This window comes from Cornus florida, unplaced genomic scaffold, assembly GCF_030987335.1.
Source record: "Cornus florida cultivar Cherokee Brave unplaced genomic scaffold, ASM3098733v1 CherokeeBrave_3.0.0_Hap2_Chr10, whole genome shotgun sequence".
Taxonomy (NCBI): Eukaryota; Viridiplantae; Streptophyta; class Magnoliopsida; order Cornales; family Cornaceae; genus Cornus; species Cornus florida.
The window spans coordinates 51,142,225-51,161,227 of record NW_026775580.1 but is presented as its reverse complement, the minus strand read 5'-3'; the positions used below and the strand labels follow the sequence as shown (position 1 = coordinate 51,161,227).

Sequence of the window (19,003 nt, the reverse complement as noted above, 5' to 3'; positions counted from 1 at the left end):
AGCGCTCCCAAATTCACAGGAAGTCACCTACCACGGGGCTACAAGTGCTTTGGCCTTTCAATTCATTGTTTAGATACCAGATATCACCATGAGAGGAAGAATATATACAATGTGCTCGGTGCTATGCACCGAGCATATCGTATCCCTCCGTGTCTGCACATGTACAACACGGATGGCTGTAATGTACATGGTGCACGGTGCACCTGTCACACCAAATACTTGTTCCATAAGAGGACTCTTATAATAGCATTACTGTAATGCTACGTTTGGTGTGTAGGAATGGAATGGAATGAAATGTCCATTCCAAACATTCCTTTGTTTGGTATGCAATTTAAAGTGGAAATGACTATTTCATTGAAATGAAAATCTATTCATGGGAATGAAAATCTATTCCACAACTAAAACTATGGAATGACCATTCCATTCCCAAGTAATGTTTTTAAAAAATCAAGTTCCCAAAACACTCTTATGTTCTAAGTCCAAAAACCACCACAACCACCACCACTTTCTACCACAACCACCGCCGACTTTCACCATCACCACCACCTCTATTGCCTTCCACCACTGTCATTGCCACAACCACCATTCTTGGTACCTTCAACTACCACACCGATGCCAGCTCCACTTCCTTTAGCCATCGTCATTACCATCTCCATCGTGGCGATCGCCACTTCCACTGCCTTTCACCACTCTCATTGCCGCCACCACCACCACCATTACCACCACCATTGCCACTGCATTCACCATCACCACCACCTTCCACCACCACTGCCACCTTCCACCACCTCTACCACCGTTATTGCCACCGCCCCCACCATAGCTGCTTTCCACCACCATCACACCGCTCCGCCACCTCCATTACCTTCCACCGCCACCTCTATCACTACTACTACTACTGCCGCAGCCACATCTACCTCAACTTCCACCACCACCACCTCCATTACCACCACCATCAACTTCTATCACCACCGCCGCCGCCACTGCCACTGACTTTCATCACCACTACCATATTCCACCACCACCGCCACCACCTTTACCTCCACCATTGCCATCACCTCTACCTTTACCACTTCCGCCACCTCCACCTTCACCATCACCGCCACTGACTTCCATCACCACCATCACCTTCCACCACTGCCCTCGCCACCTCCATTGCCACCGACTTCTACCACTGCCACCGCCTTCCACCACCACTACCACCTCCACTGTCGTCTTCTACCGTCACCTCCACTACATTCCACCACTGCCACCTTCCACCACCACTTACACCACTGTCATTTTCCACCACCACCACACCACTACCACTGCGACTGCCTTCCATCATCTCACATACACCACTAACATCTTCCACCGCCACCGCCATTATCACAGCCTTCTACCAACATGTTGTTGCCTTCCGTCACCACCATCGTTGCCTTCCAATACCATCACCTACACCATTACCGCTTTCCACCTCTACCACCATCAACCACCACTGCCATTCTTTAAAAAAAATTATAGAAGAATGTTTTTTGTTAATTTAAATTATTTGTCACTTATAGGATTTTGAATAATTCAATTTGAAATTCATTCTTTTCTAAATTTTACATTAGTCCATTCTTACAAATTTCGTATTTGTAACCAAATAATAGAATGAGAATGACCACTCCATTCCATTCTATTCCTATTCTCATTCCATTCTCACTTGCATTCCATTCCATTCTTGCACACCAAATGCATCATTAGGACTCTTTGTTGGGTTTGTGGCTCGAAATTTGTGGTCAGTAATTAATTTCCTTTTCCATTTTGGAATGCTAAAATTTGTGGAGGAAATTTTATCCCATTAATTTCTATTTTAAAGTTGAAGACCAATATGATAACTCCTTGTAGTCAAGTTGGGGAATACATTTGCTCGATAAGAAATTGGATTTGAAGACTCTATAAATAGAGAATGGTTGATAGGTAGAGTGAGAGAAAAGAGAGGAGAAAAGATGCAAGTGGTTTAAAGATGAGTGTTGTGAGGAGAGAGGAGAATATATGTAATTCCTGAGTGTTTACATATAGCCTCAAAAAAGATGATGAATGAGTGATTAAGTTTTGATATGTGGTTGTATATGCTATTCCTTTATTCATAATAGTGAAATCTCTCTCTCCATGGACGTAACCCTAGAGTTGGGTGAACTATGTAAAACACTATGTTGTGCGTGTATGTGTATGATTGTTATTCCCAAATATGCATGTTTTCGTTGTGTGTGATGATGTTTTCGTTGTGTGTGATGAAAGAATGATTTAACTCTAAAAAAACAGTTGACAGTTGAGTGGGTTGGAGGGAGTGATTAATATGATATTTTCGTTGTGTGTGATAAATGAATGATTTAATTCTAAAAAAACAGTTGACAGTTGAGTGGGTTAGAGGGAGTGATTAATCCCCAAGCAATTGGTATCAGAGATGATGGTAGGTCAGAGCCTGTGATTGGTCTTGAAGATCAGTAGCAGAAAATTAGTGTGAAGTTTGTCAGAGGATGACCGTGGGTGCTATGGAGATTTAATTAAAGTTAAAGATGACACGAAAAAGATAAATAGTGTGAAGCCCATGAGAAACAAGTCTTAGGGATAAGCAAGAGAATGGGTGTTAGTTCTCAAGATTGGGCAAGGGTGTAAAGACTGAATGGAAAGTGTAGAAGAGAAGTTTGTTACTTTGAACCAGAAAAGCAACTGATGAGGATAGGTTTGAAGATTGGTGGGTTATTATGGGTGAGCAATTAAACACCAATGGAGATGATGGATGGTGTCTTATTTGAGGTGGAGAGATCTTCAGTTAAGGTGGAGCTATGAAGATATCATTATTCGAAGTAGAGCTATAGAGGTACATGTGAAGATCGATTTCGAGCTAAGGTGGAGAATGTTGGGTTTGTGGCTCAAAATTGGTGTGCAGAAATTAATTTCCTTTTTCATTTTGGAATGCTGAAATTTGTGGAGGAAATTGTATCCTATTAATTTCTATTTTAGAGTTGAAGACTGATATGGTAACTCCTTGTAGGTAAGTTGTGAAATACTTATCTAACAAGGAATTGGATTTGAAGACTCTATAAATAGAGAAAGGTTGAGAGGTAGAGTTAGAGAAAAGATGTAATAAGTGGTTTAAGGGTAAATGTTGTAAGGAGATGGGCGATTATATGTAATTTTCGAGTGTATACATGTAACCTCAAAAGAGATGATGAGTGAGTGATTGGGGTTTTGACATGTGGTTGTATATTCTCTTCCTTGATTCATAATAGTGAAATCTCTCTCTTCATTGACGTAACCCTAGAGTTGGGTGAACTGTGTAAAATTTTGTATTGTGCGTGAATGTGTATAATTGTTATTTCCATATATGCATGTTATAATACTATGTGATGATGTTTCTGCTATGTATGATGAATGAGGGATTTAACTCTAAAAAACAACCGACCGTTGAGTGGGTTGGAGGGAGTTATTAATCCCCAAACAACACTCTTTAATGTTTATATAAACATTTTTTCTCTCATAATTGAGTACGGTTTTTTGATATCGATTTATAGAAATTTGAGAATATATTTTTTAGTGTTTTTCGCAAAAAATCGTTTTGATTTTCTGAATATTTTTTAGTTTTGAGAGCACGCACTATTTCACATGAGTGATATTAAGTTAGTGTCTATATCTGATCAAAGTTCGTACCAATTAAAGATTTGGTTGATTTCGTTCAACAAATCATGTGTTTCATTTTACCTTCACAAATCTAGGATTGAATGAAGGACGATTCAATCATGCTACAAAGACGACAGAGCATTTGAGGAGTTTTCGTGTTCTTCCAGCTACCCTTCTACAAAGATTGAACAATAAGCCTGAAGTCAAAAGCGTTTAGACTGGGGAGTCACAATGTCAAAGGTATACAACTACTTCTTGGTAGAGAGTAGTGGTGTGAGTTTGAGATACAGTCTATTGTACTTAGCTTTGAGATAATTTATCGTTTCGCTCTATACTACGAAAATCTCTGCAGCTTTCGTTGCGATTGGTCGAATTTCTTCCAACAAGGATTTCTATGCTAAAAACTCAGTGCCTTTATAAACTCTAGTTTATTTACTTGTATTTTATTTTTGTTATAATTTTAATTGTGTAGGTAAAAATAAAAAATAAAGAAACAAGTTACTATTTTATTTATGTAATAATTTTAATTGTATACGTAAAATTAAAATACAAAAAAAAAAAAAAAAAAGGTTACAATTATTCACCCCTCAGTGTTTTGATAATTTACATTCCAATGCTATTTCGCATAACTCAACTTACAACAAAATGAACTCAGCTGCACCTCTAACTAGAAATTGAATTTTGGATTATTGTTTGGGCAAATTACAAATAGCACCCATGAGGTTTTCAACTCATGCACCTAGATAGAAGTATGCGCCATATATTAGTCAATCACCCTTGTGGTTTCATTGACCTAACACATGATCACTATTCTTGAGTGTTGCATCAAATCAGTGTATGGTAACTATATTTTTGAACAAAAATAACCTTGCCATTGTGAGAAAATCAAACTGTCCATTAGTTGAATTGAAATTATATTATTCCAAAAGGACAAAAGTATGGAGATGATATTGATTTTTTATAGATGTAAACCTTAAAAGGATCAATCAAAATGTGACAAATAAATATGATCTAGGGTAAATATGATTTATTAAATCCTAAAATGACGAATAAACCATAAAAAATGAGGGGAATATAAGAGGACGGGTAACACAGTAAGTTACACTCACCCACTCTCTTCCAGATTTTTTTTTTTAAACAATAGTTATGTGCATTAAGGTCATATACGTAAATTTACTTTCATTTCTAAAAGACAACTAGTCAATTTAGACTCTACTGTTAATTAGCGCATACTTTTATTTAGGTACACGAAATGAAAACCTTTCCTAGGTGCTTATATTCTTATTTCAAGTAGTGTGATCATTTATTTTTATTTCCATTTATTTAGGTACACGAAATGAAAACCTTCCTAGGTGCTTATGTTCTTATTTCAAGTAGTGGGATCATTTATTTTTATTTCCATTAGTGTGATCGTGCTCCATTTAATCAATTGCGTTTATATTTGAGTATTAAAACATTGCACCTATTCATATCATATATGTGTGTGTATATATACATACATACATACATACATACATACATATATATATATATATATATAGAGAGAGAGAGAGAGAGAGGGAGGAGGTTAGACAAGTCAAAATGTGTCCTCTATATGGGCCTTAAGCTGGTTAGATTAGGTTACTCCAGTCCCGGTCATTTGCTCATTTTAAACGCAAGTCGAATATAGACTAGCTCTTCCAACGAGGTCAAATCCCAAATATTACTCCCAAAATTAAACCAAAAGAATTGCCAGTGGCAGACAACATCTTCATCTCTCCACATGCAAATAAAAACATCATATGACCATTTTGCATATCCATCTTAATTTGGCAATATGGAAAAATGCAGATCTATATATAATATATAACGCATTTAACACAAATAATAATAATAATAATAAAAATAATTATTGAATTAATGACATTATAGTATATATGAAAGAAAGGTTTTTACATAAGAGGAATAGAAAATACTCTTCATTGTTATGTTTATGTTCTTTACTTTCTCCGGATAAAATGCCAACTATCTCTACCTCCAAACTCCAAATTCATACAGCCACACCATCACACACAAGAAATTCTCGTGTGTGTGTATTCATGATCCTTTTTCAATTGGGTTTGGATTCAAATGCAGAGATGGTAGGCAATTTAACATGGACATAGAAAAAAAGAACATATAATGTTATTCAACATCATATATAAAAGACTAGACTAAGCAGTCCATGGGACCAAAAAAAAAAACCAAAGAGACCATTTGAAGGTCTAGGGAGGAGCTGCATGTTTGAGACACTGCACATGATGCTCCTCAACCCTCCTACTCTTCTTGGACAGAGGCTCCGGCGACGAAGACACCGATGCTGCTGCCACTGTCACGGCCTCCACCGCCCACGAATCGTTCGAGCTATCGGAGCTGAATGACACATCAATCACACCATTTGGGCTTCCGGGCATGGATCTAAACTTGCGTTTGTTCAAGTGGTGACCAAGTCCTCTTGATGTGTGTTCTTGGATTAGTTTATGACAATCCTCCACTATGTCCTGTTAATTAGCAAATACAATTAAACACATACATACCATTTTTTCCAAGTTTAAGATAATGAACACGCACAATATTACTCCATTGAAATTTCAACATACCATATAATGAAACTAGTGGTAAATTCAATACACCAAAAAAACAGTATTATTGTACAACGTGAGATAAAAAAAAGTCCAAACCTTGTTTATTCCAAGAATACCCAAAAGCTGATTTTGGTACTCGACTCCTATACAGGGCTCTATACCGTTGATAACATGCAGCATTGTAGCAGTAGCCATTACAGAAGGAAGATAACACATGAACCTACAATCTGCATATATATACAAATATATATATTATATTGGGGATTAATATCAGAAATACCCGAATGAGAGATTAATTATAAGAGACTTGTATTGTATGATATTGTTAATGAAAATGAATTGCATATATATATATGTATGTACCTGAAATGAGGGAGAGAGTGAGACACTCGCATCTCTTGAGGAATTCACAACAGAGGTGGCTCTTCAACCCTAGCCTCCTTGTCATGAAATCAAGAAATGAGATTGGGGTCACAGGGTTCATCTTCCATTGAAGCGTTGACAGCACCAAAATCTCCATTCTCTGAATCGTTTTGGCCTCAAACACATACCTACTCTCCTCCACCTTACAAAATCAAATCACACCCAAATTTCATTAAAACCCAACAAAAAACCCATAACACATTTAAACTTGTAAAAATCAGAAAATTAAAACCCATCAAAGTTACACACACACAAATACAAATCAAAGACTCAAATTTGATTAAAACCAAACAAAAAACAAAACCCACTTGTAAACATCAAATATAAAAAGACCCATCAAAGTGATATATATATATATACACACATATAAACATACTTGGAGGTCTAATAGCAGGGGCACTTGAGTCTCCTCTACTTTGGCAGCAAGGGAGAGACAAGCCACAGCAACTAGTTGGGTCATCCATGGCTTGTCTCTCTGAAAGTGGAAGGTAAAGAGGAACCTATCAAGGTAGTTGACTGCAAGAACAGCAGTGAGAGCAGAGAAGGAATAGTGGGCAATGACCTCCAATATCCATGCAATGGCCTCACGGCGAGCCTTAGCCAGAGATGGGTTTGTCTCGAGGTTAAAGTGGAGGTGGTTTTGCTCTTCTTTTGAGAACAAAGAGCCCAACTCTTCATCTTCCCAGAACAAATCTAGATCTAGCAACAATGGAGGTCTGTGGTTGATATTGTTGCTGTAATAGCTGTCCTCCTCGTCTTCTTCACACCAATGCTCTTCTTCGCAGTATAAAGCATCATCTAAAAGAGATGATTGTGGGTTTTGTTGTTGTTGATGTTGTTGTTGGGCCATCTTCTTCTGAGAAGAAGAGGTTTGGGTCTGGGTTCATTATAGGCCAAAGAAAATGGAGAAGAAAGAGAAGCCAGATGGGACAGCTTGAGGCATATCTGTCTCTCTCTCTCTCTCTTCTCTTTCTCTCTCTCTTGTGAAGGGAAGGGTAGGGAAGGGGGAGAGTGAGCAGTGCCCAAAGGTAGTGTTTTTATTTGTGGGTTTCGCGCTTTGTTTTTTCATTTTTTTCTTTGCTATTTATCCTTATTTTAGAAGAGGGATACTTTACATTATTTTATTTTAAATAGCTAAAATGAAAGTTCATCGATAAAACTTACTCCACAAAAAATGCATATCTAAGAATTTACTTTATGAAATAAAGTTCATGAGATCGTAGTTTACTGATGGTAGTTCATTCTCAATTTTAATGGTATTATATTCTTAATTTAATTATATCGATTTCATTTAATAGGAGAAGCACGTCTCATTTATCTTAAAATACTTTTTATATGCGGTATCTATCAGACATCATAAAGTTAGATAGGCTCACAATGGAATTTTATACCAATCCATATTATCACTCATTTCCAAAACTTTTTGAAATACCACTTCTCATTTTTTATTATCTTTATGAAAAATGTTATTGTTACTCCACTCATGTATAATTGCAATTAACCTTTTCTTAAAAAATTTGGCATAATTATCCTACTAAAACCTTTTGTGATATAATTTTGTTATTTTAAAAAACAAAAATAAAAATCAAGTGAAGTGAAGTGAAGTATCTGAAAGTAGAATGCGGATATTCTATTACAATTATCATCAATAATGATTATAATTTAATGCTGTCTTTTTAATCTCTCAAAGTGAGAGGTGGAGAATTCATGTATCACACGAGCAAATTAATGTGTGAATTTTATATAAAAATAAATAATAAATAATAAAAAAATCTGTGAACAAATCAATGTGTGAGTTTCATATATATATATATATATATATATATATATATATATATACAAAATCCCGATTATCCAAGTGTTTATGTAAGGGTGGGTAACAAATTTTTATGGGTTTATTTTTAGCAAAATAGTTCAACTAGAGGCATTTTCACCTAATATTAATAGACTCCATCTATCCTATGGATCTATGAATGAAATTTTTAAATAAATTTGTGCTGCATTCATTGATGTTGGGGGAAAGTAATGTTAATGTAAGACAATGCAAAAGTGTTTATGAAAATATCTTAGTTAGAACTAGAAGGACTTGAATATGATTAGTTTGTTCTTTTACTTGTTTTTAAATTAGGGTAAAGTGGGAAAAAAAAAAAAAGAGGAAAAAAAAGAAAACACATATATATAAAATGCGAAAAAAAAAAACACCCTTACTATTTGTTATTTTCATATAAATCCTATATATTCAACATTAATTGCTCCAAGCCATTAATTTTGACAAATTTTTTTATAAGAACCCAAATAGCCCTCAATGCTGATGTAAGTAAGGAAAAATATATAATTAAAATATTTTATAAAATGTTAGAAATAAAAATATATGTATATACATTCATTGTAATACTCCTAATATATATATATATATATATGATTTTAATTGGGATATTAGAGATAACATATTATCTTTTAAAAGTTTAAATTTAAAAAGAAAATCCTTAAATTATCTCACATGTGATATTATCTCTCATCATAAAAGCATCAATATCTTCTAAATCAAAATGATCCTTACCACAAGACAAATCATTGAAATTTCTACATACAAAGTCTCTTTAATACAACGAGTCCCCATAACGATTATCACATCTCAAAACTATCATTTAAATAAAATCTTTCCACAAGAGAATCAAAGAGGGAAGTCACCACAAAACATTCACCGGTCACTAAGTGACAAACCCCAAACGAATCAGAAAACATAAGTGTCAACAAGTCTCCCAAAATATCTCTAAAGGCAAACTCTCTAAAGAAGTCATCAACGATCACAAAACTGTACAATCCACCACCATCCTAAAACAGATCCACAAAAAAGGCAATACACCAAAAGCACAACGCTGGATTAAAATCCTTATCATGGACAACCAAATCCTCAAAACACAAGTCTACCACGTAGCTCACAAATCACAATCCCGACAACCAAGGTCACAAAACCCGATGCATCAATGCATGAATGACAAAATGGTATGAACACCATGAATGAATAATTATTTTCAAGTCACATGCTCACAGGTAACAACCCAAACAAGATAGTTATTTTCGATTCACATGCTCGCAGGTAACAACCCATACTATAATGTCATGAATGAAACCCATTAATGAAACATCAAAACAAAATACCAATAGGGGACCATGTCCCTCATCATAAAATAACCACATAAATAGTGACTGTTGAGCGTTGAATATTATATATTCGAGCCCCTAAATATACATATGTTAAGACCTAAAGTGATACTTCTATCCAGTTTTATACTAATTTATGTTTATTTCATGTTTTTAGGTGTTTTCCCAAAGAAATGGTTAAAACCGAGCTTTTATGATGAAAAGACTGACATTGAAGATCACGGAGTCGTTGCTGGTCATTTGAAGCAAGTCCAGAGTCAAAATGGTGATTTTGGAGAAGTCCAAGTGTCAGGGCTCGAGCCTATGTTCCTAAGGCTGGAGCCAGAAGTCAAATAGAAACAAGAATTCCAACTAAGGCAAAAAGGCTCGAGCTATAACTTTAAGGCTTGAGCCATAACTCAAGGTGTTCAAGCCCTTGTAAAAGTGCTCGAACCCAATTTACGTCGGAATATAAAAAGACACTTTGGAGGATTCCATATTGCCAAATTTCGAGCCATAACTCAAAAAGCTTGAGCCTTTAACAAAAGGCTTAAGCCCAAGACCCCAAGGCTCGTGCCTCAGAAGACAGTGATCGAACCCTGTAGTACAGTGATCCAGTACCATGAAGATTCATCCCCAAAATATTCTAAGTGTTGATGAAAAAGACGCTTCGGAAATTATTAGAAGAAAATTAGCTAAGTGTTAAAGTTTTGCTTGAGCCCTATCTCAGGAGGCTAGAGCCCCAGCTAAAAGGCTCGAGCCATACTTTCGAGACTTGAGCCCTTGCTGTTTAGTCAGACTTTCAGATGCGGGATTTGTCTTATTGAAGTCCTCTTTCATCCCAGATGAGCCCAAATTACTCCAAAAGACCTACAAGCCTATGCAACCCTTAATAGAAGTTAATTCTTCTATAAAAGGAGGCACAAGGCCACAAATCAAAGTCCCTCTCCTTAGTTATAATTCTCATAATTAGTGGCGGCTTTTTGGGTTTCATAAGGTGAAGATCTCAAGAGGAGAATTGCGGTCCATGATGATGAAGACCACAACAACATAAATGATCTTGCATTATCACGAGTAGCTAATTCATCTCTTAGGGCATTGATGTAACCCAGATTCGAGTATTATGGTTTAATCGTTCTTAATTTTGGGGATTTATATGTTTATGTATCTTGATTGCATAATTATGAGTAACTGATTACGAATCAATTAGTGTTTTAATGAAATAATAGTTTTTGAATGATTATTACCTTGTTTTAGATATAATTGTTCTTAAACTGTTCTCAACCCATTCTAATTGTACGGTATTTGGTGGAGGCCTATCGGATGTAAGAATGGAGATTATGCAATGGTGTTCAAACATTTTTCATAAATGAATGCTTTCATAATCTATGCCTAGGGAAAACGAGTTATACTGCAACACTAGATTAGAAGTAAGTAGATAAGTAATTCGTGTCAACCGAAGGTAGGTTATAGTTAGTTGAAGTTCATATAATATCTTTCTTTCAAACCCGAATTAAACGAATGTTATTAAGTTTAATTCATCTGATGCATAAATTGTGAATTCCCAAGGTTGAATGGTTAATCATTATATGAGATTCATGGTGAAGTCAATCCCTAAGACTTTCTCTCTCTTGATCTCTCTTTAATTTAGTTTTATTTTATTTTATGTTCGTGACAAACAATTAAACAAATCAATTTTTTCCTTGAATCAAAATAATATTAATTGGATGCTTAAATAAAATGCAATCTCTCTGTGGGATCGACACCCTCTATATAGTTTTATTCTACAAAGATTCGTGCTATTGCGAGTGGTATAATTTGACACGCACCAATTTTTGGCACCATTACCGGGGAGATTGTAACGGTTTATTGAGTTGAAAATTAGTTTTATTTTGATTATTAGTTTTAGGACTTTCGTATATCTCATCTTATTCTTTTTCTTTTCAAGGGCAAGATTCTAGCAACGAGGGCAAAGATGTTTAAGGAACTTTTGCTTCAGTTTTTGGACCTTTTGTGAGTTCTTGTGGTTTTCTTTACTTGGAATTTTTCTTTTTGTTACTACTCTTGCAATTTGATTTAGTACATGTTAAGTTGTCGATCTCAATCAGAACCAATAATTGTGTATGACCCTAAAATAGAGAAAACTCTGACTCAACTTAAAAAACTTAAAAAAAATTCTGAATTGTTAGGAGAATCCTTAAGGACAAACATGGCTAAGCATAATGCACCACCAAATGGAGAACAAGTGCCACAAGCACCTGTTCCTTCACCATAACTACAATTGAGGGATCACTTCATTCGTACTTCATATACCACCCCTTCGTGCTTTCAATTTCTAAATCCTAATGCAACCCACTTTGAGATCAAGCCTGCTATGATCCAAATGCTTCCTACTTTCCATGGGTTTGCAACAAAGGATCTTTATAAGCACTTGGATGTGTTTCTAGAATTGTATTCAACTACCAGGTTGTCCATTCTTTCAGATGACGCATTTAGGATGCAACTTTTTCAGTTCTCTCTCTCAAAAACAAAGCAAGAACCTGGTTGCATGCTCTTCCACCTAATTCCATATTTACTTAGGACATGTTGTAATCAGAGTTCTTAAAAAAGTACTATATTGTGGGTAAAACCACACAAATGAGAAGAAAATCATGACGTTCTCCCAAATCCCGGGTGAACAACTCCATGATTCATGGGAAATATATAATGATCTTCTGATAAAGTGTCCACGCCATGATATTGCTAAATGACACTTAGTGCATATTTTTTATGATGGTCTTTCTGATTCACATAGGAATATGGTTGATGCCTCCATCATTGGAGCTTTTCTTTATAAGAGTGCTACTGAAGCTTGGGAACTATTTAAGCCCTTAAGTGAAAACTCCATGCAGCATGTGTGACGGCCCTGGTTTTTCAAGCTAGTGCGTCTTGTGATGAATCGAAGATTGACCTGATAACGGATCTGAACGCAGAAGCGAAAACAGAAAATAAGACTCTAGAGATGCAATGCATCTCTAAGAAGCTGAAGTGACCTTCCATGAGGCCATGGGTCTCAACGAGAACAATGCGGAAACGAATGATCAGAAAAAGACCGAACAAGCCCCCAAGGGCAAAAAAGTCTTTTTACATGAAACGTCTTTAGAAATGTACATCACTTCCAAGACCTAAGCGTGACTTCCCATGAAGTCACAAAACTCGAAAGAAAATAAGCGGAAACGAATTTAAAACAAAAATCGGACAAATTTAGCCCTAAGGGCAAAATGGTAATTTTTTGAAAAATAAAAATTCGGGTGCCACCGGGCACACCACTGAAAAGACAAAAAAAAAAAAAAAAATCAAGATAGACTCAAGAATCGCATGATTCGGAATCCAGACGAAGAAGAAACGGTAAAATAAAGAAAAACGAGAAAATAAAACTAAAAGGGTAAACTGGTAATTATTCAGAAATATTTGGGTGCAACCGAGTTTACTGTTGGATAGACGACAAAAAAATAATAAGATTAAAAAAAAAAAATCACCCCATTTGAAGTCCGGACGAGGGAGAAAAGCCCAAAAGAAGAAATGATGTCACGGTAGCCTGACGAAGGGTCATGACAGTTACTGTTGCTGTCAGCCCACTGCTGCTGCAACTGAGAGCAAAAACGGGTATCGAAACGGACTTTTTTGAAAAAAACACGAAACCCCCCCCGCCCCCCCCCCCCCCCCCCCCCTCAAAAAAAAATCAAGTTTTCTACCCGACTAAGCGGAAGAAAATGAAAAAAACTCGCTGTGGGATGTCCAGAATACCCCCAAGAAAAATCAGGTCACGAGGGTGCAAGGCATGTAAAGTTGCTGAAAAAAAAAAAAAAAAAAAAAAAAACTAAATTGTGCAAGGGATTTTCGGTAGCAAGGCGACATTTTCTGGAAAAACACGAAGAAGAAACCCCCCCTAAAATCACGTTTTCTACCCGACCATGTTAAAAGAAAAAAATAAAACTACTGTGAAATGTCCAGAATGCCCCTAGATTAGATTGTGTAGAAAACTTCAAAAATAAATCCATAGAGTGCTCATTTTGTGAAATATGACCCTAAACCTGAAAACGATCATGCACGCAAACGTAAATAGTGATTTTGAGGACGCGGGAATGGTCCACGGCTCCCGAAAATGACCGATGCAAAATACGACCCCCCGATGGCCAAAAATGGCGAAAATGAACTCGAAATGAAAATTTTGAAATTTAAAAATGTGTAATGAGTCAAATGATCGATTTGTCCTCGGCCACACTTCAAGAAATATAGAGGGGACTGATGGAAGTGAAAAAAATGCAATTTTCACACCCGATGCAAACATGGTGACGCTATAACTTGCCATTTTTCTATTTCTTCATAATATAAGTTGAAGTCAAAATTACATAGGATGCAAAATAATAGTCATTGACCTCCGTCCTGATCTCATACATGTCAAATACGTTACAAAAGGTGTACTTAAATACACATTACATATATGAAATCAAAGATATAAGTTTCGACATAAAAAGCAATAAAAAGGCATTTCATGCTAACACTTGCATGAAATGGAAACTTTAAGTCTACAAGTCATCCAAAGAATGATGTGCATCCTGAAACCAAGTCTTCTTGCCTAAAACAGGTCGCATTCAGCGAGGGGTGAGTATCATGTGGTACTCGTAGGGAATGAGCATGCATAGACCTAGCATTTTACAATATTATCACCTTAAGGTGAAACAAATTATAGGGGTCATGCCACCTAACGTCTATGTCAAGAATGAGACTCAGGGATCATCCTAAGTTACTTTAAAATATTTCTAGCATAAACCATAATATTTATGCAAGTAAACAACATAGGAGCATATAGTGTAACGCAATAGAACATAGGTATCCAAAATTGTCAAATTGTAACCTAGAATGCGTTAATAACCGAAACGGTTCATGCCACCGAGAATCTAAGTCAAGATGTTTACCAATGATCATTCCTAAGTCATATCAACATGAAGCAACATGAATCAAGATATCTATGAAATTGAACAAGGTTGGGACATTCCACAGGACACGACAAGATTTAAATCTTCAAGAAATACTACTTGAAATTTAAAGAGTGAAATTAAGGATAAAACATGATGTCTATGTAATTTAAATAAGGTTGGATTATTTCATATAACACGAAAAAGTTTTAAATTTTCAAGGAATGCAACATTGAAATTTAAAGAGTGAAATCAAGGCAAAGCACAATATCTATGCAATTAGACAAGGTTGGAACATTTCATATAACACGAAAAGTTTTAAATCTTCAAGGAATGTAACACTTGAAATTTAAAGAGTGAGATCCAAGATGAAGCATAAAGTCTATGCAATTAAACAAGGTTGGAATATTCCATATAACACGAAAAGGTTTTAAATCTTCAAGGAATACAACACTTGAAATTTAAATAGTGAAATCAAAGATGAAGCAGAAAATCTATGAAATGAAATAAGGTTGCAATATTCCATAAAACACGAAAAGGTTCTTAAATCTTCAAGAATAACACTTGAAATTTAAGGAGTGAAATCAAACAATGTGGATACTCGGATATCGCCCGGATTAAAACCGTATTCTCGGAATCACTTTAGGGCTACTAACCCATGGGTACCTTCCCCTAGTGTGCACTATAATGTAGGGAGCTCTCTATCTTCCGTATTAGAACCAAGTCCTAGCCATGTCAATTCTTGATTGATATCCCAAGTTCCAAAATCAACAAGTTATGAAAATCAAGATATAATATATATATTCGATACACTTAGCCAAGTACCATGCACAACAAGTCTTGGAGGTCACACAAGGTATGCCCTAGGCATTCAAGCTACGATGACACATTAAATGTCATATAAGTAAATGTGTATGCTAACAAGTCAAATCATAACTTCAACTCGTAGAATACTATCATGTGATCATATAGTAAGTTCCAATTTATACATTTGGCAAGAATTCAATATCAAAGCATAATTAACTCGGTGGGAGCATAAAAGGGAATTTAATCAACTTAAAGGATTAAATTCTCAAGACTACAAGGTAACTCTAAATATTCTACGAAGAAGATATGTCAAAGGTCATGTCAAGGACTAATTTAATATTAAGTTACAAATTCATTTCATACAAGATATAACCATATGAATTAAATTCCATACAAAGGAAATAATTAAATATAAGTCTCAAAACTTATCCGATTATTCTCTATTTGATACACGTGAAAGAACTTGTCGAGGTAATCAAGAATATCAAGTTAGAAACTTAATCAAGTCCATGGAACCATTGAATAGATTTTTTATTAATTCACTTAATTAAAATCTCTAGATTTTGAAACTCACCCAAATGCTCTCAAATTAAAGTATATTTTAAACATGTTAAGACTTAATTTAGTAGCATAATACAAGTGAATTCCATGCAAGATACGACCATGAGTATTAAACTTTAATACAAGAAAATAATTAAATGAAAGGCTTCAAAACCTAATCAAATATTCTCGATGTAATATATTTGAAAGTATATGGCATGCTCATCAACAATTTCAAGTCAGAAATCCAATGAAGTGAATAGTACACTTGAAATAAAATTAATTAATTTAATTAATTAATTATTACTAGATTTTAAAATATCTCCGAATACTCTCAATTTCACATATGCTAAAGAGTATGTTATGGCCTAATTTAATATCACATTACATGTTGATTTTAAGCTAGATACAACCATATGAATTAAATTTTCGTTCAAGAAAATAATTAAATAAAAGTTTCAAAACTTGTTCAAATACTCCTAATTTAATATATGTCAATGGACATATCAAGGTCTAATATAATAGTATGCCACAAGTTTAATCCAAGCTATAATCAACCGGGAGAATTAAATCTTACACAAAGAAATAATTAATTAAAGTTTCTAGATTTGATAAAAAGACATGTAAATGAGTTCTATAAGCATCATTAGCATGCAATACATCAAGAATATAAACCTATAACATCCCCTACCTCACTTTGAGATGAAATCTCAAATCCACATCGAAAGAAAACCGCTCCGAATCTGATGATACTCCTAGGTTATGTTAGGGACAACGAGGGAAACAACTTTAACCTTTGACATACCATGAAAATCCAAACCCGAACTCGAAACCCGAACTCAAAAATGGTCAGAAATGGGGGAAAGGTGCGCCTTGCTAAGGCCTTCGATAAACGTTAAGGCTCGAAGCAAAAAACCAAGGGAAGAGAGTGGAGGAGAAGAAAGAACGGTGGTAGCCCAAGGGGCTGCCATGGCTGCCGACCAAAAAGGGGAAGAAGATGGTGAAAATCTGATTTTTCACTTTAAGTCATTCTATTTATAGTAAAACCATAAAAGTGCTCCGAACGGGCCGCGCCAGGTTTGGAAAAGTGGAATTTGCGTAGACGCGCTTAAACGGTAAAACATCGTGAACGAAAAAGAACTCAAATGAAAAAAAAAAAATGAATAACAGAAGAAACGGCGTCGAAAACCAAGTCCCGAATAAAAAGATATGCCCCGAACAAGTTCGCCGCTAACCGGGATCGAAAACCCTAAAACTGGGGAAAACGATTGGAAGGAAATTCTAAGATTACCCGACTTGATGAAATATGAAAATGAATCCCATACGAGGATCCAGACTCAAAATGAGGTATTTTGCAATAACTTTCGTTAATTGCACAATAGCTCTTCCAAGATAGGATAACGGCAAAAATGACCCAGAAAGATAATATCTTCTAAAAATATTTTCTTAAAAACCCCTAAAATAAAATATCTTCAAAATATATTTACGAAAAACACCCTAATAAAAGAAAATGTTTCCGAAGAAATTATGCATCCATGCCCCTATGGACACGGGGAGCAACCAGAATACTTTTCTACAAAAGTAAAGATACGTATTTCATGGAAACCACTTAGAATGAAGGTACGTGAATTCAGAAATCAACTCCGAGCACGAAAAGTGAGGTTGTGCCAAAAAGTGACAAACGGGGAAAAAGACAAAAAGTGATTAGTGTCCAAAAAGTGAAAATGTAGAAATGACTCGGTCCTTAAAGGAAGTTGTCAATCCAAAGGAAAGAGTCACGGAAACCATTTTTGAGCAATCGAGATGACACTAAGTGATGAGAAGCCGAACTCGGAAAAGAAAATTCAACGAAAAAAATTTATTCGTAAAATTTGAGAAAAAGGAAAGGAAAGAAAATGACCGGGTCATTACATCATGCTTCTTCCTTTAGGTCTAGGTAATCCTGGAATCCACAAGGTTGAAAAACTTTTTGAGGTTGAAAAATCTAGTGAGTTAGCCACTCAAATAGAAGCGTTAAACCGTAGGTTTGACCAAGTCTTGTCTTCTGGCTATGTTCCTGTTGCTAATCCATCTGCTTCCTTGCCAAAGGAAGTATGTTCAATCTGTGTTAATCCATCCCATTTTGCTAATATTTGCCCTATGATGGGACAATTATCTGAGATCCCTTAGGAGCAAATAAATGCAGCATTCTCCAGACCAGCCTATAATCCATATTCGTCTACTTATAATCCTGGCTAGGGAGATCATCCAAATCTATCGAGGCGAAATTAAAGCCAAGGATCTGCTGCTCCACAATCACAGGATAGTACCAAAATTCATCTAATCTTTTGCCCCAAAATAATTCTTTTAATCAATCTTGCATTTATCGTCCACCTCAGTTTAGGAATCAATCTACTCAATCTCCTAATCTTAATCCTCCTCCTAAGTACTCGCTAGGTTTTGAAGAGTAAGTGTTGAATTTACTTGAAAAACTTAAATCTCAAACTCAAATTCTTCATTCTCATTTCCAAGCCATAGCAAAGCTAAAGATGCAAGTTGGGCAAATAACGAATACTTTATCTCGTAGGGAAGAAGGAAAGCTGCCTAGTTAGCCAATGGCCAACCCAAAATTGCAAACTTACATGATTGGTGAAACTAATTCTTCAGATATTCATCATGAGCAGGTTCAGGCCATAACCACATTGAGGAGTGGTAAGGTAATTAATAACGAAGTTGAAAATGATCATGAAGAAAAAGAGAGGCTTAGGATTCATCCAATGATTCATAATCCACATCCCACAAATTTCATTCCATCAAGTTCCAAAGGAGTTGAAGGTGAAGTCATTTCTTCATCTGCTCTGAACCTTGAGACAGCTTATAAGCCAAGAGCGCTTTTTCCTAAAT

The 19,003-nt window shown here is 35.6% G+C and overlaps 1 protein-coding gene across 1 annotated transcript; it reads right to left on the bottom strand.

Moving 5' to 3' along the window:
* Positions 1-5,507: 5,507 nt before the first annotated feature.
* On the bottom strand, positions 5,508-7,737 carry LOC132278985 (cyclin-D3-1-like). Its single transcript, XM_059780900.1, has 4 exons — positions 7,048-7,737; positions 6,612-6,813; positions 6,345-6,475; positions 5,508-6,164 (listed from the first exon to the last, which is right to left on the bottom strand). Exons 1-4 carry the CDS (start codon positions 7,519-7,521, stop codon positions 5,889-5,891), a joined length of 1,083 nt encoding a protein of 360 aa, XP_059636883.1. The 5' UTR covers positions 7,522-7,737; the 3' UTR covers positions 5,508-5,888.
* Between the last annotated feature and the right edge of the window lie 11,266 nt (positions 7,738-19,003).